The 22,988-nt window shown below is 41.8% G+C and overlaps 1 protein-coding gene across 4 annotated transcripts in view; it reads right to left on the bottom strand.

The window, feature by feature from the left end:
• Positions 1 to 2,326: 2,326 nt before the first annotated feature.
• TRPC4 (transient receptor potential cation channel subfamily C member 4) overlaps positions 2,327 to 22,988 on the bottom strand; it is a 298,467-nt gene continuing 277,805 nt past the window's right edge. For 3 of the 4 annotated variants that reach the window (XM_087926046.1, XM_087926043.1, XM_087926045.1), the window contains exons 8-10: positions 19,477 to 19,518; positions 3,655 to 3,744; positions 2,327 to 3,388 (exon numbers count right to left, since the gene is read on the bottom strand). In XM_087926046.1, the coding sequence (XP_087782172.1) occupies positions 2,681 to 3,388; positions 3,655 to 3,744; positions 19,477 to 19,518 (840 nt within the window). In that variant the 3' untranslated portion in view covers positions 2,327 to 2,680. The remainder of the gene's footprint in view (positions 3,389 to 3,654; positions 3,745 to 19,476; positions 19,519 to 22,988) is intronic. The other variant, XM_087926044.1, reaches the window with a different exon arrangement.

Genomic DNA, 22,988 nt, shown 5'->3' with positions numbered 1-22,988 from the left:
GACTTTAATCTTTATAGTGGCACCTGGGATGAAATGGCCCCTAGGAATGGTTTACCTAGCTGAAATGTTGGAACCCACAAATGAACTGGAAGGAGGGAATTTTGAAATTCCCGAGAGGAGGAACCAGCCCCCAGCAATAGCAGCCACAAGCAGGAAGGTCGGCCAAGTAAGGAACCAGCCGCAACTTCAAAAGGTGAGCCACTGCAGGGCATTCCTCTGGAGTACTGAGGCCTAGTCAAAGTGTTCAGCCAAACAGGCTTGGATGAACTTCCTCCTATCAGCCCATAGACTGTGTAATTGAGATTGTCCCCAGGGCTAAGTTGCCAAATCCAAAACTATATTCCATGTCCCCCAGGGAGTTTGAGGAGCTATATGTCTTTATAGAAAAGAACCTAGCCCAGGGCTTCATCCAACCGGCCAGACTCAAGGTAACTGCCCCGGTGTTGTTCTAGAAGATGAGTTTCTTTTACATGTGGATCTGAACATAGTTTGCATGGAAAATGTGTACCCTCTCCCCTTCATGAAGGATATACTGGCTCACCTGTCCAACGGAAAGATTTTTCCTAAGTTGGGCCTGAAAAGTGGGGAGGGGGCTATTATCAGGTCAAAATTAAAGAAGGGGATGAATGGAAAACCACTTTCAACTGCCTCTTGGGATGTTTTCAATTTAACATGCTCCCTTTTGGACTGCAAAAGGGCCCCTGCTGTGTTCTGATAAATGAGGTGCTCCTTGAGTACCTTTACAAGAGAGTTTTGGTGTACCTTGACAACATATTAATTTATACCAAAATGAAAGTGAAGCATGTGAAACTTGTCCATGCAGTCCTAAGCAAGCTCCATGTCACAAAACTCTATGCCAAGCTCTCCAAGTGAGAGTTTCCATCCACCAAGTTTTGGCAATGGCAACAATAGCCTTACTTCCCCTCTTGTACTAAGATTTCAAGATTTCACTGTTTATTCCCCAGATTCTGAGCATTAGTGTATAGGCAACTGAACTCTTTATGGTTAACCATACACTGAGAATTGTAGTTTAGTATTATTACCTATTATACCACCTGATCTTATTCAAAGGCATATCAACAACATGAAGGAAAAATCTATGTCTCTGTAAAGTTAACTTCCCCTCCATATTCTCTTTAACTGGACATGTTTGTATAGTCTGTACTATCCATGGATTAAAGTTTTGAATCATATGTTATTTGTTATTAACTGATTTGAAAATATAATTTTCCATTAAAGTCATTAATTCATCTATTTTTAATTGACATCCAAAAGCTGAATACAGCAAAGATTATTTGAGCTGTTAAAAATAATTATTAACAACCAAATTTATGTCTCCTTTAAAATTACCTCTAGTACAGACAATATGCTCTCCTTAATCTCCTATTAGAATTTCATTTTCAGAGGAAGGGCAATCATCCAGTTCCTAATCTAATGAGAATAAGAATTGTTAACAAAGGTTACAAGGGGGGGAAGAGAAATAAAGGCCATGCTAGAATATTGATGCCTATTAGTCATCACAGTCGTGTGCTGTTTGGAATTGTCTCTCAACTGAGTCTTCGGTTTATGCTTTATTTTACTTTTTCTTTTCAGGTTGTGTTTTATTCTAGCTTTATAATTTTGAATCTCTGATTAGCATTTGAAATTATGTACAATACTCTATGATTCCAGAAAATCTTTTTTCCAATTACTAAAACAAAATTAAAAATCATTAATTCCAGCTACTTGACCAATAAAGAATTCTATTCTATTCAAAATAAAATAAAATGAACTAAGATTTATTATTTATTGAATTTATTAAACTAATAATTTATTAGATTTATTAACAAAAGTGGGTAAATCCTTTTTTCCTAAATATATGAGTAAGTTTATTTTGAAATCATAGTTTCAAAGGAATAATTTAATTTTCTCTTTGTTATCAGAATCGGATAAACATTATAGAATTCACAATATTTTAATGAATGAAAATGGTCAGTCCTAATATTCCAGGTACAGAAAACTGCCTGCAAAAAAGCTGAACTACAATAACAGGCTCTGGGATCTATTGGCTACGGCTTATGGGATTTATAACTGAATATCTGAAAGACACCTGGTTTCTTATTGACGAAATATTTTAACATAAATATTTCTTAGTGCGTAAAAAATAATTATTTAAAAATGAATGTGGAAAGTTTCAGATTTTATTTATTTATAACTTAATGAAAAATTATAATTATTCAGTCAGTAAAAAGATATACATATTTTTAAATATAATATACAGATACGAAACATTTTAATGGTTCAATAGGAAACATTAAAACACATTCATATTGGCTCACACCTTTATTAAGCTATGTTTATTTGCATAGAAAAATATTTACTATAAGCACCAACTATCACAGAGAAAATGTTTTTTTAATTCAGATTGAAGAAGGTATCTATAAACCTTTCTGCATTTATTGCAACAATACAAGAATACCAGACACTCCTGCTTAATAAAATCTGTAAAAGTAATTGTAAAAACAAAAATGAGTTACAAAGCAGATTTTTCTGTTTATTTTTCGTCATAGAATTATATTACAATATTTTGCCCTACAGTTTTTGAATATTCTAATACTGTATTTGGTAGTTAAGTTTAAATATTTCTGTTTCAAAGCATTTTACAATTTATACATAATTTGACAGGTTCTGCCTACTTTCATCACAACCTTGTTGTCATATAGCTGCTCTGAATATTTGTTTCTTCCTTTATGATGTTGATGTCCTGCTCATTGTTTAGCAAATCACTTTCTCTGGGAAAATTAGAGTCCTGCCCCTTGGTGGTTTTCCAGTCAGAGGAAGCAGCTTTCTTATTCAGCATACAGTCGAAAGTCTCCTTTCTACCTTGCTCATTACTGGGAACTGTGCACTTTGCACTGAGATCCTGTTTGTTTAGCTCACAGTTCACAGCCAATGATTTATCTCCCAGTTCAATTACTCTCTTATGTTCTTCTGTTTGTTGATGGGAAATTTCTTCAGAAATTGAATAAATTTTATTTGTACTATGCTCAATAGAGCCATTATTTGATTGTCTATGAAACAACCTACGCTTTTTTACCTCAGCTACAAAGTTAACTTTCTTTTGTCTTTCCTTCATGGATTCAGTTGACATCATTGCTGACCCATTGCTTTGGTTGTGTGCTTTAGAGACTTTTGCTACTACTCTTGGGTGAATCATTGTAGTTATTTCGAAAAGGCTGAGGTTTTTCTTCATGATTTTTTCATTTCCTCCACTTTCACTTCCTTCATCAGATTCTGTCAAGGAGGAGGCTTCTGTGCTAGTTTTAGAGTGTTGTATATTACCCAGTTTGTTTCCTTTTAAAAGACCCAATACTTCAAAGCGAAAACTGGAAATATCTTGCTTTAATTCCTGAAGAGGTAGAAGAAAATAAATGTTGCATGCAACTTAAAAAAAACTATATTAGAAAATGAGTTGTTTTTGAAAGATTGATTAAACAATTATATTTTATTAAATAACATTATAACTCAATTAATAATTTTATTTTTGAACTATATGCTATGTAAATTCATATATTAAACAGGTCTCAGTTGAAACTTTGTGATTCATTGTTATTAAATTGTTCATTTCATATTGTTAATTAATAATGTTATTAAATTGTTCATTTAAGCAGTTACCTTAAAATTCTCTTCTGTTAGTCCCTCTTCAGTTTTAGCATCTCTTATCATTGCTGCTACATATCTCTTAACCAAATTCCTCATCACCTCCTGAAATATAAGTACAAGGTTGTCAAGATTGTTGATTAGTATTTGATGAACAAGATAGTTGTTCTGAAAATGCTAAATCAGAGGTGTCAAACTCGATTTCATTGAGGGACGCATCCGAGTTGTGTTTGACCTCAAGGCTGGGCAGGCGTGGTCAGGGTGGACAATGTCACTCATCAAGACTCTGTTTTTGGCCATTTTTGGCCCTGACAGCCTCCTGCAGCGCTCTGCCAGTGAAAATGGAGTTGGGGAGGCCACACACAGCCTGCCTGGGCTCCATTTTTGGCCATGACGGCATCCTGCAGCCCTCTGCCAGCAAAAATGGAGCTCAAGATCCTTCCATTCCCCACTATCCTGTTACAGCTGAAGAAGCCATAAAGATAATAAAGGTGGGATATAAATACATTAAAAAATGAGACTAAAATAATCACATCTTGACTCTACTTGATTGCTGCACATTGCAAATACAGAGATGTTAAATTAGGACTGCATTCATAGTAACCTCTGTTAAATTTTAAAATATTAATACAAAATCCATTCTGTGATAATTTGCCATTACTATTTAAACATAACATAGCATTTAATCACTATCTTGTAATTAACTTTCATTCTGGTAGGCTTGTGGGAAAAACCAAACTGCATGCTATCATTTACTAAGGAATAAGGGACCTGAAATAACATTTGTCTAATTTTTAGTGCAAATTAGACAAATGTGCTTTTTAAGCACATATTTGAAAATAGGCATTAAAATGTTTCCATCTGTGGATGTCACTGACCACTTTAATAAAAAGAAATTAAAAATCACATTAAAAGTGATCAGTGGCATCCATGGATGAACACATTTCCAGCCTACTTTCAAATATACCTTTAAAAAGCACATGCAGATCTTTAAAAAAAACTAAAAATGTTTTTTATCATAAATATATTTTAATTTTTAAAAGTTTCAATTTTTAACATATAGCCCAAATCTGCAATGATGATGTCAGGAAAACTAAGGCTCATAATGAACTAAAACTTGCAACAAATGTCAGAAATAATAATTGAAATGTTTCTTTCAACAATTTGATTTCAGAAAAAAACTATCCTGCAATCTGCAACTCTTACACTGCAAAAACATATGAACAACACAACTAGATCAGGGCAAAGCAACAGACACAATCTACATAGACTTCTGTAAAGCCTTTGATTCAGTGGTACACGACAAACTACTCCTAAAACTAAAATCTTATGGTTTCTCTAGATACCTGTATAACTGGATAGAAGTATTCCTGTCAAACAGACAACAAATGGTCAAAATTGGGAGCATCCTACCAAATTCTGTACCTGTCAACAGTGGTGTCCCCCAAGGCAGTGTTCTAGGACCAACTCGTCGGGTGATGCCTCCATTGGCTGTGGTAGACAGGGTGTGGTTATCCACGAAGCATCTATGGGTCGACCGTCCAATTAAGAAGTTGGACCATCGCTTCATTGGTCCCTTTCCTATCGAGGCGGTCATCAATCCCGTTGCATATTGGCTCACCCTACTGCGCTCTATGTGCATTCATCCTATCTTCCACCATTCCCTTCTGGTCCCTGATGCCCCATTGTGTACTCTCTGTTCCCCCGCTGGTATGGTTTCTCCATCTATACCCGGCAATGATTCCTCTGCTGATGACACGGTGGTTGGCATTAAAGATTCTCACTGCTTCCACGATTCAAGCCCTGGACCTTATCCGGAGATTCCATGCACAGTTTCCATTGAAACCACATCTGGATTGTCAGACTCAGGGGAAGGGCCCTGTGGTGAGGGATAGTGTTGTGACTCGAAGGTCTGAGCCTGCCTTGTTAGAAGATACAGACTTAAGCAATGAGGAAGAGAGGGATTTGGCCTCGAGATTTGAGCCTGCTTTGCTGGAAGACACAGACTTGAGCCAGGAGGAAGAGGAGGATTTGGCTCTGAGGTTTGAGCCTGCTTTGCTGGAGGATTCGGAATCATCTTCCTCCCCAGGACCTTCCTCCCTGGTTGTGCCTCAGGTGTCGGCAGATAATCAGGACAGCGTAGCGGAGCCTCTGACTGAGGAATGTTGGTTTGATGCAAGGCAAAGACGTAGACATAGACGTGAAATGCAATGTAAAAGGAAATGTCAAATCAGGGACTGAGATGAGAAACTGACACGCCCCTCAGGAAATAAAAGGGGGCATGTTAGCTCTGAATCCTTGTTCAGGACAACTTGTTTATTTGGCATAGAAGCTTTGACAAATTCTCTGTGCGGCGTTTGCTTTTGATATATGGTCTTGTCTTGTTATCGGACTTGGCAGGCAGCTTTTGGAAGACTGCCAAGGACTTCTCCAGCCAAAGGAATTTAACTCTGTCATTCCTGGTCCTTTATATTCCTTTGGAAACTTGGACTCTCACCTCGTGGTCACAGGTGAGACAGAACACACATATATATATATATGTGTGTGTTCTGTCCCACCTGTATCCACAGGTGAGAATCTCAAGTTACAGAGTTCAAATACTTTACACAAACAAAACCAGAGACAGAAAATTCAATTGCTCTGTTATCACAGTCCTTTGGCAATCCTCCTAGAATCTGTCTGGCATTGAAGAACATAAGAACTCAATCAAAAAAGAAGAAACGACCTCTTCCCTGGTCCAACACCTCAAAGCCACAGGACATGAAATTGATTTTAAAAATACCAGAACTATCGCCAAAACCAAACACTTCAACAGCAGAATAATCAGAGAAGCCATAGAGATAGAAAAACGCCCACACAGCATGAACAAACGAGATGACACCTCCCACCTTCCAGCCATTTGGAAACCCGCCCTCATGAACAGACGAGTACCTAACATGAAGAAGGACACCAGACCCACACCCATGAGAGCCACACAAGATGCCACCACCACACTTCCATGTAGAAAACAGACTCCCAGCCACTCAGAAGATGAGACACGACCATGGACCAGAAGCTGCACTGCAGCTGCATCACTACCCACTTCAAACCCCTCCGAGCCATACATGAAGCAAACCGACACCCACTATGAAGATGCAGCACGACCACGAACTAGAAGCCAAACAGCAAGATCACAACTCACCAGCTCAAATCCCCCAGCAACTAAGACTAACCTGAGCACAACCAAGCCCCCACCTGAACAGAACACGCCTCCAACCAATCAGAACACAGCCAAACCCCTACCAATGAGAACACACCCCACCCAATCAGAACACAGCCAAGCCCCCACCCAATCAAGTCCCACCCCACTGGCAGTTAAAGGAGGAAGCAGCTGCAATCTCACATTACTCTGAGAAGCACAGAGCCGGAGACAGAAGCCTGAAGATGATGAATGAGACTTCATCGAAACGCGTTGCCTAGATACTTCGAATCTTACGCGGAGAAAACCCGAACAACCAAAGATCCATATATATATATATATATATATATCTTATGTCTCCCCTTTAAATGCAGGAGGGCAAAACGAAACAAGCAGTTCCAAAATATCACAAACCAAAAAGCAAACTCTCCCAAGAGGACTGCGGAAGTGATTTCAGTCCTCAGCAATAAATCCAAACTCTGTCCGGCAAACCTGACATGGCTATAAATCCCAAAGCCTCAAGAGTTCTCTCCGTGTGTTTACTCCCATAAATCACTTTGCTTCTGGCAAAGCTCGCCAGCCAAGCCGTTTCCTTATATCCACTATGAGGGCGTGTTAATCTCCTTAATTAGTCACTGGCTTGACGCCTCCTTCCTAATTGAGATTGACACCTCATCCTTCGTCTGTTTCTCACATCTACCCAGGATCTTTCCGAAGACTCCTCCCCACTAGAAAAGTCTTGCAAGTGTTCCTGGTTAGCTATTCCCGGCTGTTGCACAGCCAGAGGAGAAGAATCAGAGGAGGTCGAAGGTCCTGACATCTCTATTAAATCAGGTTCATCTCTCCTAGTTAAATCCATTTCCTCATCCTGACTACAATCCAAATCGCTCAACAGTGCCAGTTCATAATTTACTGCTATTTCCTCTTTGCTTGAGCTCACATCTGTCAATGGAACAGATTCCAACTCCGGAGTCACAACACTATCCCTCACCGCAGGGCCCTTCCCCCGAATCTGATGATCTGGATGCAGTTTCGAAGGGAAACGGTCATGGAACCTCCGAACAATGTCTGGGGCATGAACCTTGGAAGCATCCGTCCATGAAAAAGCTTCCGAACTATTCACTCTCCTTCCGACTAAATACTGAAAGAGACCCTTTAGCCAACGAGAATCAGTAACACTGACTACCGAGTCATCAATATCAGCCTCCTCACTGGATGGTGATGGAGAAACCACACCAGCGGGAGCACGAAGAGGACATTCTGGGGAGTCAGGAACCCGGAGGGAATGATGGAAGACAGGATGGATGCACATGGAGCGCGGTAAGGTGAGTTGATATGCCACAGGGTTGATGACCGCCTCAATCGGGAATGGACCAATGAAACGATGATCCAGCTTCCTAATTGGATGATCAACCCGAAGGTGCCTTGTGGATAACCACACCTTGTCACCCACAGCTAGCGGAGGCGTTGCTCTACAAGAACGGTCCGCAAACCATTTGTAATCTTCCTTCACCCGTTCCAGTTGTTGCACCACTAAACGATGAACCGCTTGTAATTCCTCAAGAAAGTCTTGTGTCTCAGGAACCGGGGAGTCCATCATAGTTAACGGAAAGAATCGGGGATGATAGCCCACATTCGCATAAAATGGCATTATACGAGTGGAGGTATGTTGAGAGTTATTAAAGGCGAATTCTGCCAAAGGGAGGTATTTCACCCAATCGTTTTGCCAATGATTGACAAAACATCTCAAATACTGAGTGAGAATGCCAATAACCTTCTCAGTCCCGCCATCAGTTTCCGGATGGTGCGCTGACGCCAGACATACCTGAACTTGTAACGCCGACATTAACCATTTCCAGAACTGCGCAGTGAACTGGACCCCACGATCCGAAACCACCCTATCCGGCAAACCATGTAAACGAAAAACATGCTGTAAGAATAACTGAGCCGTAGTGCAGGCCGATGGTAGTTTCCAACAGGGAATGAAATGCGCCATTTTAGTCAGCATATCGACCACCACGAGCACCATCGTGAAACCCGATGAGGATGCCAGATGCATGAGAAAGTCCATGGAGATTGCTCCCCATGGTCTGTCCGGAGTCGGCAATGGTTGCAGGAGTCCTGGAGGCGCACCCGACGCTGCTTTCGCTTGCCAACATTGTACGCAAGAAGCGATGTAAGAAAACACATCATGACAAACCCGAGGCCACCAAAAAGTCTGGGTGACTAAGTGCAGGGTTTTGTAGAAACCAAAATGCCCAGCAGCAGGGTTGTCATGACATTGCGTCAAGATGAGAGCTCTAAGCGACCTGGTGGTACATACAATAAACCCCGATGTCGTAGCAAGCCCTCTTCAAAAGACCATGGGGAATCAGGTCCAACTTCCCCCCTTCTCTGCTGTGTCCATGCATCTAATCGCTGCGCCTCCCGTATTCGAGCCTGTAAGTCTACTGGATCTTGAAGCACAGCCAAGGATTCCGGTGGCAACACCGTTCATGGAGGGAGAGGATCCTCGGGACCGAGATATTCGGGTTTCCTAGACAATGCGTCTGCTCTCCGATTCTGCCCGCTTGGAACATAAGTGACGGAAAAATTGAACCTTGCAAAAAACAACGACCACCGGATCTGGCGTTGGTTCAACTTCCTGGCGGTAGACAAATGTTCCAAGTTTCGGTGATCCGTCCAAACCTCCACCTTATGCCGAGCCCCCTCTAGATGATGTTGCCAGGTCTCAAATGCAGCTTTAATGGCCAACAACTCCTTTTCCCAAATAGTATAATTACGCTCAGAAGCTGTGAGCTTCCTAGAATAGTATGCGCAGGGAAAAAGAGGTGCGCCATCCTTTGGAGCTTGCAACAATACCGCCCCAATAGCCACATTAGAGGCATCTGTCTCGACCACAAATGGACGATTCGGATCAGGATGCCTCAATATCGGCTCGGCCACAAACGCTTTCTTTAAAGTTTCAAAAGCCTGTTGTTGTGGAGGCCCCCACTGGAATGGGACCTTCTTATGAAGGAGCTGAGTAATAGGATCCATTAACTTAGCAAAACCTGGAATGAAGGTCCTATAGTAATTGGCGAACCCCAGAAGACGTTGCACGTCCTTTACTCGACGAGGGGCTTCCCAACTACACAAGGCTTCAACTTTTTTAGGGTCCATAGCAATACCCTCGGGAGAGATGATATGCCCTAAAAACTCTATTTAAGACTGAAAAAAGAAACACTTCTCCAGTTTCGCATAGAGCTTATGCTCCCGAAGACGCTGCAGCACTTGACGGACCTGATGAAGGTGGTGATCCCTGGACCGGGAGTAGATCAAAATGTCGTCCAGATACACCACGACAAACCTATCCAGCATATCCCAAAAAATGTCATTCATCAAATGCTGGAATACCACGGGAGCGTTGGTCAGACCAAATGGCATGACGGTGTACTCGAAATGACCATAACGAGTGCCAAACGCCGTCTTCCACTTGTCCCCCTTGTTCATCCGAACCAGGTTGTAGGCCCCATGCAGATCGAGTTTAGTGAAGATAGTAGCCTCCCGCAACCGCTCCATTAATTCCAGAATGAGCGGCAAAGGATAACTATTCCTCATTGTGATAGAGTTCAGACGGCGATAATCACAACATAAACGTAATTCTCCTGACTTCTTTTTAACAAAAAGAACGGGAGCCTAAAGAGGAGACGACGATGGTCGAATAAACCCCCAAGCCAAGTTTTTATCTAGAAACTCTCGAAGCGCAGCCAACTCAGGCTCCGACATGGAGTATAACTGACCCTTTGGCAGTGGAGCATCTGGTATCAGGTCTACAGGACAATCATAAGCACGATGCAGTGGTAACTGATCCACCTCCTTCTCACTGAAAACGTCGGAGAAGTCCGATAGCTCCGAAGGTATGGAAACAGCAGGAGCGGCGGTGATATCCTGGCCAGCACAGATATGTCTCAGATGGTCCACACATTGGAGACTTGGAAAGGAAATGGCATTCTGCGCCCAGGCCAGCTACGGATTGTGCAAACGCAGCCAGGACACGCCGAGTACCAAGGGGAGATGAAGATTCGAGGTGATAGAAAAACTTATTGCCTCCTCGTGATCCCCAATGATCATACGCACTGGCTGGGTGGCGAAACAAATGGGCCCAGACTTGAGCTCACACCCATCCACGGTTTCCACCTTAATGGGTGGTTCCACAGCAATCAATGGGATCTCATAGTGCGTAGCAAAAGCTCGGTCCATAAAGCTGGTTGTAGCCCCTGAGTCCACCAATGCAACAGCGGGAATTCCCCCCTTCTGGGACTGCAAAAAGATTCGAGTGTCCAAAAGTAAATGCTGAGGAGGCCCTGGATTCACTTCAGCAATTTGGGGTGGGGGTGTAGAACGTGCCCGACCTAGGGTTTCCCCGAGGTCGGGCCTACCCCGTTTTCCGATGGGTCAGGAATGGATTCAGGCACAGGTTTGCGGGTCCCTCTCTGTTTGCAGGAATTAGCAAAATGTCCCAAACCCCCGCAATAAAGGCACAAGCCTTCCTGAAACCTTCTAGAACGTTCTCGCACCGTTAAACGAGGGCGGAGTGCACCCAACTCCATCGGCTCCTTGGTCTTAACCATAGTTTGAGAAACTTTCGGTGGCGTGGTTTGTAAACGAGGAAGAGAAGATGGTTCCACAATGGGCCGTTTGCTTCCGCGCTATTGTAAGTGGGCTTCAATTTGCAAACACTGTGTTACTAGTGCATCCAAAGTTGCAGCCCGCTCCGCATGCACTAACTCATCTTTGATGTTATCTGCCAAGCCCTCCTGAAACGCATCCATGTGAGCCGATTCGTTCCAGGTGGAATCCATACAGAGCAAACGAAATTCTGCAATATATTCCTGCAGGGGATGTTTCCCCTGATAAATGTCCCGTAACCGTCTTGCCACAGTTTGAGTTTTAATTGGGTTTTCAAACATAATCCTCATTTGTTGCTGAAAACCCTGAAAATTATCTAATAAAGGACTATCTTGAGTTAACAAGGGAGTAGCCCATTTGGCAGCCTGCCCAGACAAAAGGCTAATAATGAATTCTACCTTAGCCCGGTCGTTTGGAAAGTCTTCAGGCCTCAAGGACATAAATAACCGACACTGCCCCCAAAATGCCGGGAACATGTCCATTTGTCCTGAAAATTTCTCCGGCATGGATACCGGGCTTTTCCTCAAGGGAGGGGCTGAAGGAGCAGCAGGAATTTGCAAACTTGTAATATGATTCACCAACTGAGTTACCTGGTTTTGGAGGGTCTGGTTACTCTGTAGCAGTTGGTTTATTTGTTGCTGTTGCTGCTCCCCCAAATGCTGCAGTTGAGTTAAATCCATCTTGGTTGAAAGATGGTTTGTTTGGCCAGAAGCAAAAATGTTATGTCTCCCCTTTAAATGCAGGAGGGCAAAACGAAACAGGCAGTTCACAAACCAAAGAGCAGACCTTCCCAAAAGGACTGTGGAAGGGTTTCCAGTCCTCAGCAATAAATCCAAACTCTGTCCAGCAAACCTGACATGGCTATAAATCCCAAAGCCTCAAAGAGTTCTCTCCGTGTGTTCACTCCCATAAATCACTTTGCTTCTGGAAAAGCTCGCCAGCCAAGCCGTTTCCTTATATCCACTATGAGGGCGTGTTAATCTCCTTAATTAGTCACTGGCTCGACGCCTCCTTCCTAATTGTGATTGATGCCTAAACTTACGTCTATTACGCACATCTAGCCAAGTTCTTTCCAAAGACTCCTCCCCACTAGAAAACTCTCGCAAGTGTTCCTGGTTAGCTATTCCCGGCTGTTGCTCAGCCAGAGGAGAAGAATCAGAGGAGGTCGAAGGTCCTGACAGCTCTATTAAATCAGGTTCGTCCCTCCTAGTTACATCCATTTCCTCATCCTGACTACAATCCAAATTGCTCAACAGAGCCGGCTCATAATTTACTGCCATTTCCTCTTCGCTTGAGCTCACATCTGCCAACGGAACAGATTCCAACTCCGGAGTCACAACATATATATATATATATGGCATTCAGCTTTGTTCGGGTATTTTCCCACGTCATTGTAGTTGTGCTTTTAAAGTTGTAGCAACGTTTCGGCAGAATCTCATCTGCCATCATCAGGCTTCTGTATAGTGTTCATCTGTGAGTCAGGCTTTTATAGTGGTTTCAGATTTAAATTTGGGGCAGCCTATTGCTGTGCCAGAATGGTTTTTTCTTCACCCTGATTGGTTGGGAGTCTTGGTCTGTGTTTATTGGTCTTGGAGTTTGCTGTGTTCTGCTTGATTGGTGTTTCTAATATCTTCTGTCTGTTTTTTTGGCTCTTTTTGTATCTTGATTGGCTGGCAACATTGTGTTACTTTATTGGAGGCCTTTAGTGCCCCCCAACCAATCAGAACACAGCCAAAACCCCTACCAATGAGAACACAACCCCATCCAATCAGAACACAGCCAAGCCCCCACCCAATCAAGTCACACCCCCACTAGCAGTTAAAAGGAAGAAGCAGCTGCAAGCTCACATCACTCTGAGAAACACAGAGCCAAAGACACAAACCTGAAGATGATGAATGAGACTTCATCAAAACGTTGCCTAGATACTTCCAATCTTACGCGGGAGAAGACCCGAATAACCAAAGATCCACATACAAATACCCGCGAGAACCTCAGAAAATATATATGTGTTATGACTCCCCTTCGAAATTCAAATGAACAAAACAGAAAGCAGCCGTTTCACAATTAAATCAAACGGAAAGAAATCTTACAAGATAACGGCTGGCAGAAACCACAGCATAAATCTTTACTCTGTCCAGCAAACCAGTCCTGGCAAAAAATCTCTAGTCTCAGAGCTTCTTGCTGTAACATCCTCACTCAAATAGTCATTTTGTTCCTGGCAAAATGTACCAGCCCAGCTGTGTCCTTTTATACTCATTGAGGCAACGTGCTAATTTACTGACTCACTCTCCTCATTCGCTCCAGCTGATTTTGCCTTCTCAACCGTCTTCTATTTTTTACATTTAACCACAAATTTTCCAAGTTCTCATCTCCACTAGAAGACTCTCTCAAAACTTCCTTGTCAGCCATTCCCAGCTGTTGATCAGATAAGGAACCAGAGGAGGTCAAAGGTCCTGACAATTCTAATACATCAGGTCTGTCGTCCTTTGTCACGTCCATCTCCTCATCCTGGTTATCAGTCCAATCAGTAAGCCAGGCCGGCTCATATTTTTCTGCCATGACCTCTTTACTTGAACTCATATCAGTCACAGGAGCTGAATCCAAGCCCGGAGCCACAACATGTATGTACGTACGTACGTATGTATGTATGTATGTATGTATGTATGTATGTATGTTATGTCTCACCTTTCCAAGGAGGATGAAGAGTCCAAACTCCGACAAATACAGGCAGGCAAGAAGATTCAGTATGTACAGAGTTAATTCCTTTATACAGACAATGTTCTTGGCATTATAACAAACGCTGCCTGCCAAGTCCGAGAAGATAACCAGAAGAATTAATCACTAAAGCTTCCAACGCAGACCACAAGAAACAAAACACACCGAAGCCTGATAGAAAAGTAAAACTTTGTCCCGTACAGTTTCCAGAGAAAACACACCCACTTTTATCCCCTGTGGGGTGTGTCTCAATGACTCAGCTCACTCTCTGATTCACCCACGCCTCCTACATTGCAGCTCACACTTCTTCCTGCGACACTGCCTAGGATCAAGCCAACATTCATCTACTTGATTCCCTGTCAGAGGCTGCTCCGATATGCCCTCCTCCTCCTGATTAGTCTCAGGCTGTCCCTCTCGGTTATCTGCTGAAACCTGAGGCATTATCAGGGAGGAAGGCATTGCCGAAGAGGAAGGTCCTGGGGAGGAAGGCATTCCCAATTCCTCCTCCTCATCTTCTGAGTCCTTTTCCTCTAACAACGCAGGCTCAGGAATCGGAGCCACAACATACATACATACATACATACATACATACACACACATACATATATACACACATACACACACACACAACAATGTAAAACTAAATATCATTATTGTTTATAATCTGTGATAGTCTATAACCCCCTTAATTTTCTAATTGTATTTAATCCTTTTAATAAATTAATTAAGTATAATTCTAAATATAATAGCTTATATAGTAAACATATATAATTCAATAAATATAGATAAATATGTGTTTGATTGTTTTCTTTTCTTATATACTATATCTTATAACTTTCTTATAGTTCAATTAAGTCTATGAATCAATATATAGACATTAATTTGTTGTACATCAATTGATTAATTAATTGTTATCCAAGGTATCAAATTGTGGAAAGATATAAAGAATATATAGGGTATAACAGTTATAAAGAATGTAGCAATCTATGAAATAGGATACATAAATTAATTCTTCTTGCAAGCAATCAGCTATTTTTATACTGTATATATTGATTTAGATTTTTTTTCAATATACACTTTTGAATTTAATACTTAGAAATTATTCAGCTTTCTTCTTTCTTCTTCTTTTCCCTTTCTTCTGCACACCATCACATTACTTTCCTCATTTCCTGTTTCCTCAGTCCTTTTTAACTACTTAGTCACTTTCACTCTCAAATTGCAGTCATAGCTTTCTATCAAAATGGTTCCACTCTCCGTTCAACTACAGTTCTCCATTAAAGTTCCAATTGTTCTCTCTAATGTCTCTTTTCTGCTCTACCAGTAATCAATCTAAATCGTAGAAATTTTGAGTTTTTATTCACAGTCTTGATCTTTTCTTCTGCGGTACTCTCTCTCAGCTGTTAAACTGTTGTTTCCTCCTCTCCCTTTTGCTCTGCTATCCCCTGCCAATTAGCTGCTGTATTCACTCTCTCCGGAGGCTCCCTTTGTCAAAGTCTTTCACAGGGCTCTCTCACCTCTCAAAAACTGTCCCAGTCTGCCGTTCTCCTTCTGATGTCTTGCATTGATCCACTTTCCTGCTTCCCGATTGCAGCTGGTTGTCACAGCTTCGGACCCGCCATAGATGCCGGGTTTCTTTTGCGCCAGATTCAACAGGCTTCCCCTCATTGCAGTGGGAGGTTGCTTTCCTCCCCTCTGCTCCTAGGCTTCCCCTTCTAACTTGTGTGTCTCTCCAAGCTTCACGATGCCTCTGAGAGCTTCCGAGCATGAAAATTTGTATACAGGATTGCAGAGATTGCTCTCCTGCTCCACTGTGACCTCACCACCGGAAGTCCGAGACTGGAATTTTTAATGGCCTTAGTTGGATCCCCAATCCTCCAACTAAAGTTGGGCTTATTAGGCTCCTCGGGCACACTAAGTCCAACAGTGCTTTTAATTTTCTCCCTATTAGTGGGATTAATAGTTCTATAGGGATTGTAAGGGGTTCCACAGTCCCAGTTACTAAAGGGTCTTCATAGTCACTCTCTGAGTGATCAGGCTCTTCTGTAGGAGGGGTTGGAGTTCCAAAGCAACTCTAGCAGGAACTGCATGACCACGTGGCTTTTAAAAGTGGAGTCCCTGGGACATGGTGGTGGCTTTGTGGACCTCCCCACAGCTTGCTTCTCTCATTTTCAGGCAGGGATCTTTGCATGACAATCAGTTGCATGGTAGCCTTCTTTTCTGTAGTTGAAGCATGCTGTTGGGCGCAGAGGGGCAGAGCAAGGTTTATCCATCTCTCTTCTCTCTTCTCTCTTCTCCAGGTGCGATTTGTGTGGTATTGGTTCTGGGCTTGGTCAATTTCAGCTTCCTCAGCCAAAACATACCAGTCATGCAGGCTCCACAGGCTATGCAGGTATTGTACAGGATGTCGTTAAGCTGACCTTGAACCAGTTCACTAGTATTTCCTTCAGCTAATCAATGCAGCAGGTCAATGCAGCATCCTTGCCTGATGTACCTGATGCAGCCTTTTGGTCAGCTTGCAGGTCCTCAAATCTCCATCTCAGGACTGTCATAAAGCAGTTAAAGTTTTGGAGCTCTGTGGCATCTGCATTGTGGAGGGTTGCCATCCAACATGCAGCTGCCCCTTCTAGGTCCAAGGTGATGACCCCAACTTTGGCTATTTCGTGTGGAGGTCCCTCCATGTAGGTTAGCATGTTCATGAGGAAAAATCCCAGTTGTTGTGGTCCCTGTCAAATGTGATGCGCAGGGGAGGTGCCTTTCATTCTAAAGGGGGAAGCCTCCTCCTGCTGAGCTCTGCCCCATGCCAGGGTCCCTCTGGGGGTGGATTTTCCAGGGTGACAGTGGGCTCACCGGTGCAAATGTGCAAAAAGCACTGGGTAAAGCCAGAGAGTCGCAAAAGAAACAAGCCGATCAGAGGAGAGTCCTCCAGAGGGAATTCAGAAACGGAGAAAGCATATTTATCTACTAAATACTTAAAGTTGAGGCAACAGTGTAAGAATCTTGGTCCCAAGTACCTAGGGCCTTTCCCAATCGTTTGGATCATAAACCCAGTCACAGTGAGTTACAGTTACCAAAGGTGCTAAGGCGAGTCCATCCAGTATTTGTAGCTTATTAAAACACTTTCAAGGCTCTAAGTTAAGGACTAGGGGTGATATAGCAGTATTCTAGTATTTGAGAAGCTGCCACAAAGAAGAGGGAGGACAACTTATTTTCCAAAGCACCAGAAGGCAACAATGAATGGAAATTAATCAAGGAAAGAACCAATCTAGAATTAAGGAGAGACTTTCTAACAGCGAGGACAATTAACCAGTGGAAAAGCTTGCCTTTAAAAGTTGTAGGTGTTCCATCACTGGAGGTTTTTAAAGAAAAGACAGAACTACCACCTATCTGAAATTGTATAGGATCTCCTGCTTGAGCTTGGGGTTGGACTAGAAGACCTCCAAGGTCCCTTCTAACTCTACTCTGATTGATTGATTGATTGGATGAATGAATGAATGAATATCATGTGAAGTATAACAACCGTTTTAGAAAGCCTTAGACCTATAATACTGCATCCAGTTTTGGTCATCACATTACAAGAAACATGTTGGGACTTTACATAACTTTGAAACAATGATTAAGCATAATTTGATAGGATAAGGAGGAAATTTATTGCAATATAACAATGTTATATTCCAATATAGCCCTACATCTTATGAGCATCTGCTTGACACTCAGAGGCAGGAAGAATTGTTAAGTCCTCAATAAGGGACAAAGTGTGGAGTTCTTCATAATGGTTCTAAGAAACTTGTCTATTTGTATAATGAATGGTGGGGGGAAATGCAGATAACACAAATACTCATTTCAAGGATTCCCCGCCCCCCGTTTCATGTATTAAATATCTATATTTAATCTAAAGTAATAGAGGTGGAACAATTTCATTCCTCATTCCTCTTTTACAAAGTGACAACATTAGTAGACTGGAGGAATGCTGTGGATATAATTTACTTGGACTTCAGTAAGGCATTTCATAAAATAGACCACAACCTATTACTTGATAAGATAGAAAAATGTGGGGTGGACAGCATCACCAGATGGATTTGTAACTGGCTGACCAACTGCACTCAACATGTAGTCCTCAATGGAATTGCATCTATATGGAAGAAAGTATGCAGTGAGGTACTCCAATGCTCTGTTTTAGGCCCAGTACTCTTCAAAATGTTCATTAATGATTTGTATGAGGGGATAGATGGGAAACTCATCAAATCTGCATATGATACCAAGCTGGCAGGAATAGCCAATGCTCCAGAAGATAGGCTTAAGATACAGAAGGATCTTGACAGATTTGAACTTTGGGTGCTATCTAACAAAAATAGATTCAATGGTGAAAAAAGTAAATTCAAAATGAAATTCAATGGTGAAAAAAGTAAGGTTTTACACTTAGGCAAGAAAAATAAAATTCACAGGTACAGTATATGTGGTACCTCACTCAATAAATGTGAGAGGGATCTTGAAGTCCTAGTGAACAATCATTTAAATATGATATCACACAGTTCTAGGCTGCATAAACAGTGGGATAGAATCAAGATCAGTGAAGTGTTTTTATAATGCTTTGGTAAGGCCCCACTTGGAGTACTGCATCCAGTTTTGGTCGCCATGATGTACAAAAGTTGTTGAGACTCTAGAAAGAGTGCAGAGAAGAGCAACAAAGATGATTAGGGAGGGGACTGGAGGCTAAAAATATAAAGAATTGCTGGAATTGGGTTTGTCTAGTTTAATGAAAAGAAGAACTAGGGGTGACATGATAGCAGTGTTCTGATATCTCAGGGACAGCCGCAAAGAAGAGGGAATCAAGCTATTCTCCAAAGCACCTAAGGGTAGGACAAGAAGTAATGGGTAGAAACTAATCAAAGGAGAGAAGAAACTTAGAACTAAAGAGAAAATTCCTGACAGTTAGAATAACTGGTGGAACAACTTGCCTCCAGAAGTTTAAATGCTCCAACTCTGGAAGTTTTTAAGAAGAGATTGGATAACCATTTGTCTGAAGTGGTGTAGGGTTTCCTGCCTAAGCAAGGGGTTGGACTAGAAGACCTCAAGGTCTTCCAACTTCCATTCCATTCCAATGTTTTATCCTAAATTCCTTTACAACTATATGCCCATGTAAATGAAACAATTGTCTCTTTTGCCAGAAAATGTATTTTTCTCAGTATCTAAAGTGACATGATGGTAAATGCATCTGACTTCAATTGTAACATTAATCAATTAAATTGTACAGAACAAAATAAGAAATTTGTCACCTGATAGTGATGATGTCTTCTCAAATTATCTGCTGCACGTCTCTGAAAATGAAAAACAGGTCATAAACTGGCACATATGAAGAGACTTGACTAATAAATGTATGGGATACAGCCAAAGAATATTTCAGGGGATTAGCTATAACTTACATAGCAAGGAAAAATAAGAAAAATAAACAATATAAAAAACCACTAGAAGAAGAACATAGAAGACTTGAAGCAGAACTACAAAAAGAATCACAAATGGGAAACCTCAAAAAATCAAATGGAAATAATAAAACATACGTTAAACTTGATGGAAAAAAGAACTGGCACAAGAAATCAAAACAGCAAAACAAAACTCTTTTGAAAATGCCAATAAATCAGGAAGATGGCTACTGTATAAGCTGAAAAAGGAGAAAGAGAAAAAAATTGATAAGCAAACTGCAAGATGAGAAGGGAACCTTAGAGTATCAAAATGAGAGCAAAAAGAACATAATACAGGAGGTCTATAGAAAGCTATAAGACCAAGAAAAAAGTGTCAGAACAAAAAATAAAGCAATACCTGGAAAAATCGGAACTACCCAAAGCAGCGGTCACCAACTGGTGGGCTGTGGCCCACTGGTGGGCCATGAGCAAATTTTGGTGGGCCGCGAGGAAATTTTGGTGGGATGCAGAGAAATCTCATCCCCACAGCACCCCCCAAAGCAATTAATCCAGGCTGCACAGAAATACAAGGCTGCGCCACCCACATGGTCCACAGGAACTCTCCCCGCCCACTCAATCCTTACCTGGTAAACTTGCCTGCTAAATTTCTATTTTTCCTTTTTCCAACCATCATCTCTTCTGCTGTGCCGGGAGATTTAGATTAGCTAGGAAGCAGAAAACAGTTGAATTTCTTGCTTTCTAGCTAGCCTTTAGATCTTCAGCTCTGCTTTTAAGCACAGCCGAACGTCCCTTAGGACTGAAGGTTTCCTTGCAAGCAAATTCAGTGCAGACTCACGGCAAGCAAATTTGAGAGACTGAGTTAGCTGATGGCAGATAGATCGATCACTGAATGATTCTGTGAGCAACTTAATCTGCCTGATTTTGGGTAAAAATTGCTCTTTTTAAAAAAATAAAAAAATCAATATTTACATGCATGGCGTGTTGTGAGTTAATTTTGTGAGTTTGCTTGCTAGCAAATTTTATGTGACAGACTGAGCTAGCCAATGGCAGATAGATCTCTGAATGAATCTGTGATTCTGTGAGCAACTCAATCTACCTGCCTGCTTTGCCTGATTTTGGGTAAAAGTTGCTCTTTTTTAATAAAAAAAATCAATATTTACATAAATATTCATAATATTTACATACAAGCCATGCCCAGCCAGTCACATGATCACCAAGCCACACCCCCAAATTAGGCCATGCCCACAGAACTGGTTAGTGTTCCCTGGTATCTAAAATTATGAGTTTGGTGGTCCCTGAGGTCCAAAAGGTTGGCAACCCCTGACCCAAAGTGCCTGAAATGGTGAAAACTATGTTAAATGAAAGAATAACCATGGTGGAGCTAAGAGAGGCAATTAAAAGACAAAAGAATAAGTCACCAGGAACAGATGGTCTACCAGCAGAAGTCTATAAACATTTAAAAGTTACATTAAGCCTACCAATTATTGAGAATTATTGAGTCTATCATCTGCACCTCTATAACTGTCTGGTTTGGTTCTGCAACCCAACAGGACAGACACAGACTTCAGAGGATAATTAGGACTGCAGAAAAAACAATTACTATCAACCTGCCTTCAATCAAGGACCTGTATACTGCCAAAAAGAGGACTGAGTCAAAAAGAGGACTGTGAAAATATTTACACACCCCTCACATCCCGGACATAAACTGTTTCAACTCCTTTCCTCAAAACGACACTATAGAGCACTGCACACCAGAACAATTAGACACAAGGACAGTTTTTCCCCAAACACCATCACTCTGCTAAACAAACATTTCCCTCAACACTGTCCAACTATTTACAAAGTCTGTACTACTATCACTATTAGTCTTCTCATCATTCCTTATCACCCATCCCCTCCCACTTCATCTGTTATTAATTCTTTGTATTTTATTGTTTTGTTCAGATCCATAACATTGAGATATACTAGTGCCTCCACTGGAGATAGCCAGAGAGGTATTTTCACATAATGGTTTCTTTTAATTCTTTCCCATATATATAACAAAGTGTCCCTTATCCAGTGTCTTTGAAAGTAGCTATGGGTTTTATTTTTTCCATCCCAGAGAAATGTGTGTCAGCCAATCTGTAAATTGAAGCCTTCTATTGTCAGTATTCTTTTATCCTCCAAGTTAATCCAATCTTTGATCCAGGTACTTGCTGCAGCTTGATAGTATAACTCAAAGTCTGGGAGCGCCAATCCTCCCTTACTTCTACTATCTTGCATTAATTTGTATTTTACTCTAGCTTTTTTCTTTTGCCAAATAAATTTACTAATTCTTTTGTTCAGGTCTCTGAAGAATTTTTCCCTAGTTGTGTCAAACTCTTTTTCATTGAGGGCCAAATTAGGATCAGGATTAGGAGGAAGGGATAAGGGGATGGCAAAAGGAAGAAGGGCTGCTGGTGGCCAAGTGCTAAGGCAGGATTTCCTTCAGACCCCCACTCTCTCTCATTACAATCTCCTTCCTTCCTTCCTTCCTTCCTTCCTTCCTTCCTTCCTTCCTTCCTTCCTTCCTTCCTTCCTTCCTTCCTTCTCAGGAAAGGATGAGGGGAGGGGGAGAGATTGGCAGTCCTGGACATGCGCACAGGATTTGGCAAGTGCACAGACCTTGGCATCCCTGAGGATCATTTTGCCCTGCAAGCTGACTGCATTCTGAGCTCTTCCCTTTCACCCAGGACGTCAGGCTCTGGGCACTGCCAATCTCTCCCCCTCCCCATATCCCTTTCCGAGTGAGGAAGGAAGGAAGGAGATGGGAATTAGAATCAGGGAAGGAAAGAATTTAGAGCAGGGAAGGAGGAAAACAATTAAATGAGGGTGTCAGCAAACCTCCATTCCAACCAATCACTCCAAGACAAACATAAGTAAAAAGTACCTTTATTAGGATAGTAAATCTGTGGAATCCCGAATCTGAAAGTTTCTGGGCTTCCTACAATTTTCCAAACTACAAATCCATCCCCCCTTGGCCGTCATCAGATCACATGGCCCTATCATGATCCATCCAAAAGTTAAGATCCTTATTTCATCCTGCGCCATACGCAATGACCTTGAACTAACAAAAGAATTTTATTTTGCCTACTTAGAGCTACTCAATTGAATCCACCCTCTCCCATTTTCTAACCCTAACCCTAACCTGCTGGCTTCCAAAGTTGACAGGCATCCCCCCTTGAAAAAAATCACCCCCTGAAAGAGATAATAAAAAAATACAACCAGGGGTTAATGCAATGCCCTTAACCCCCTCTCCCCCCTCCAAGGGGACCCCTCAGTTTGTCAGGGAATTTGTCATGGAATTGGTTAACCAATCTATCTGCAGGTATATCCCAACTTTTTACCCA

The sequence above is a fragment of the Pseudonaja textilis genome, chromosome 2 (assembly GCF_049901715.1).
Source record: "Pseudonaja textilis isolate UNSWEBS1 chromosome 2, rPseTex1.2, whole genome shotgun sequence".
Classification (NCBI taxonomy): Eukaryota; Metazoa; Chordata; class Lepidosauria; order Squamata; family Elapidae; genus Pseudonaja; species Pseudonaja textilis.
Note: the sequence above shows the minus strand (reverse complement) of the source record. Positions and strands in the feature narration are given on the sequence as shown.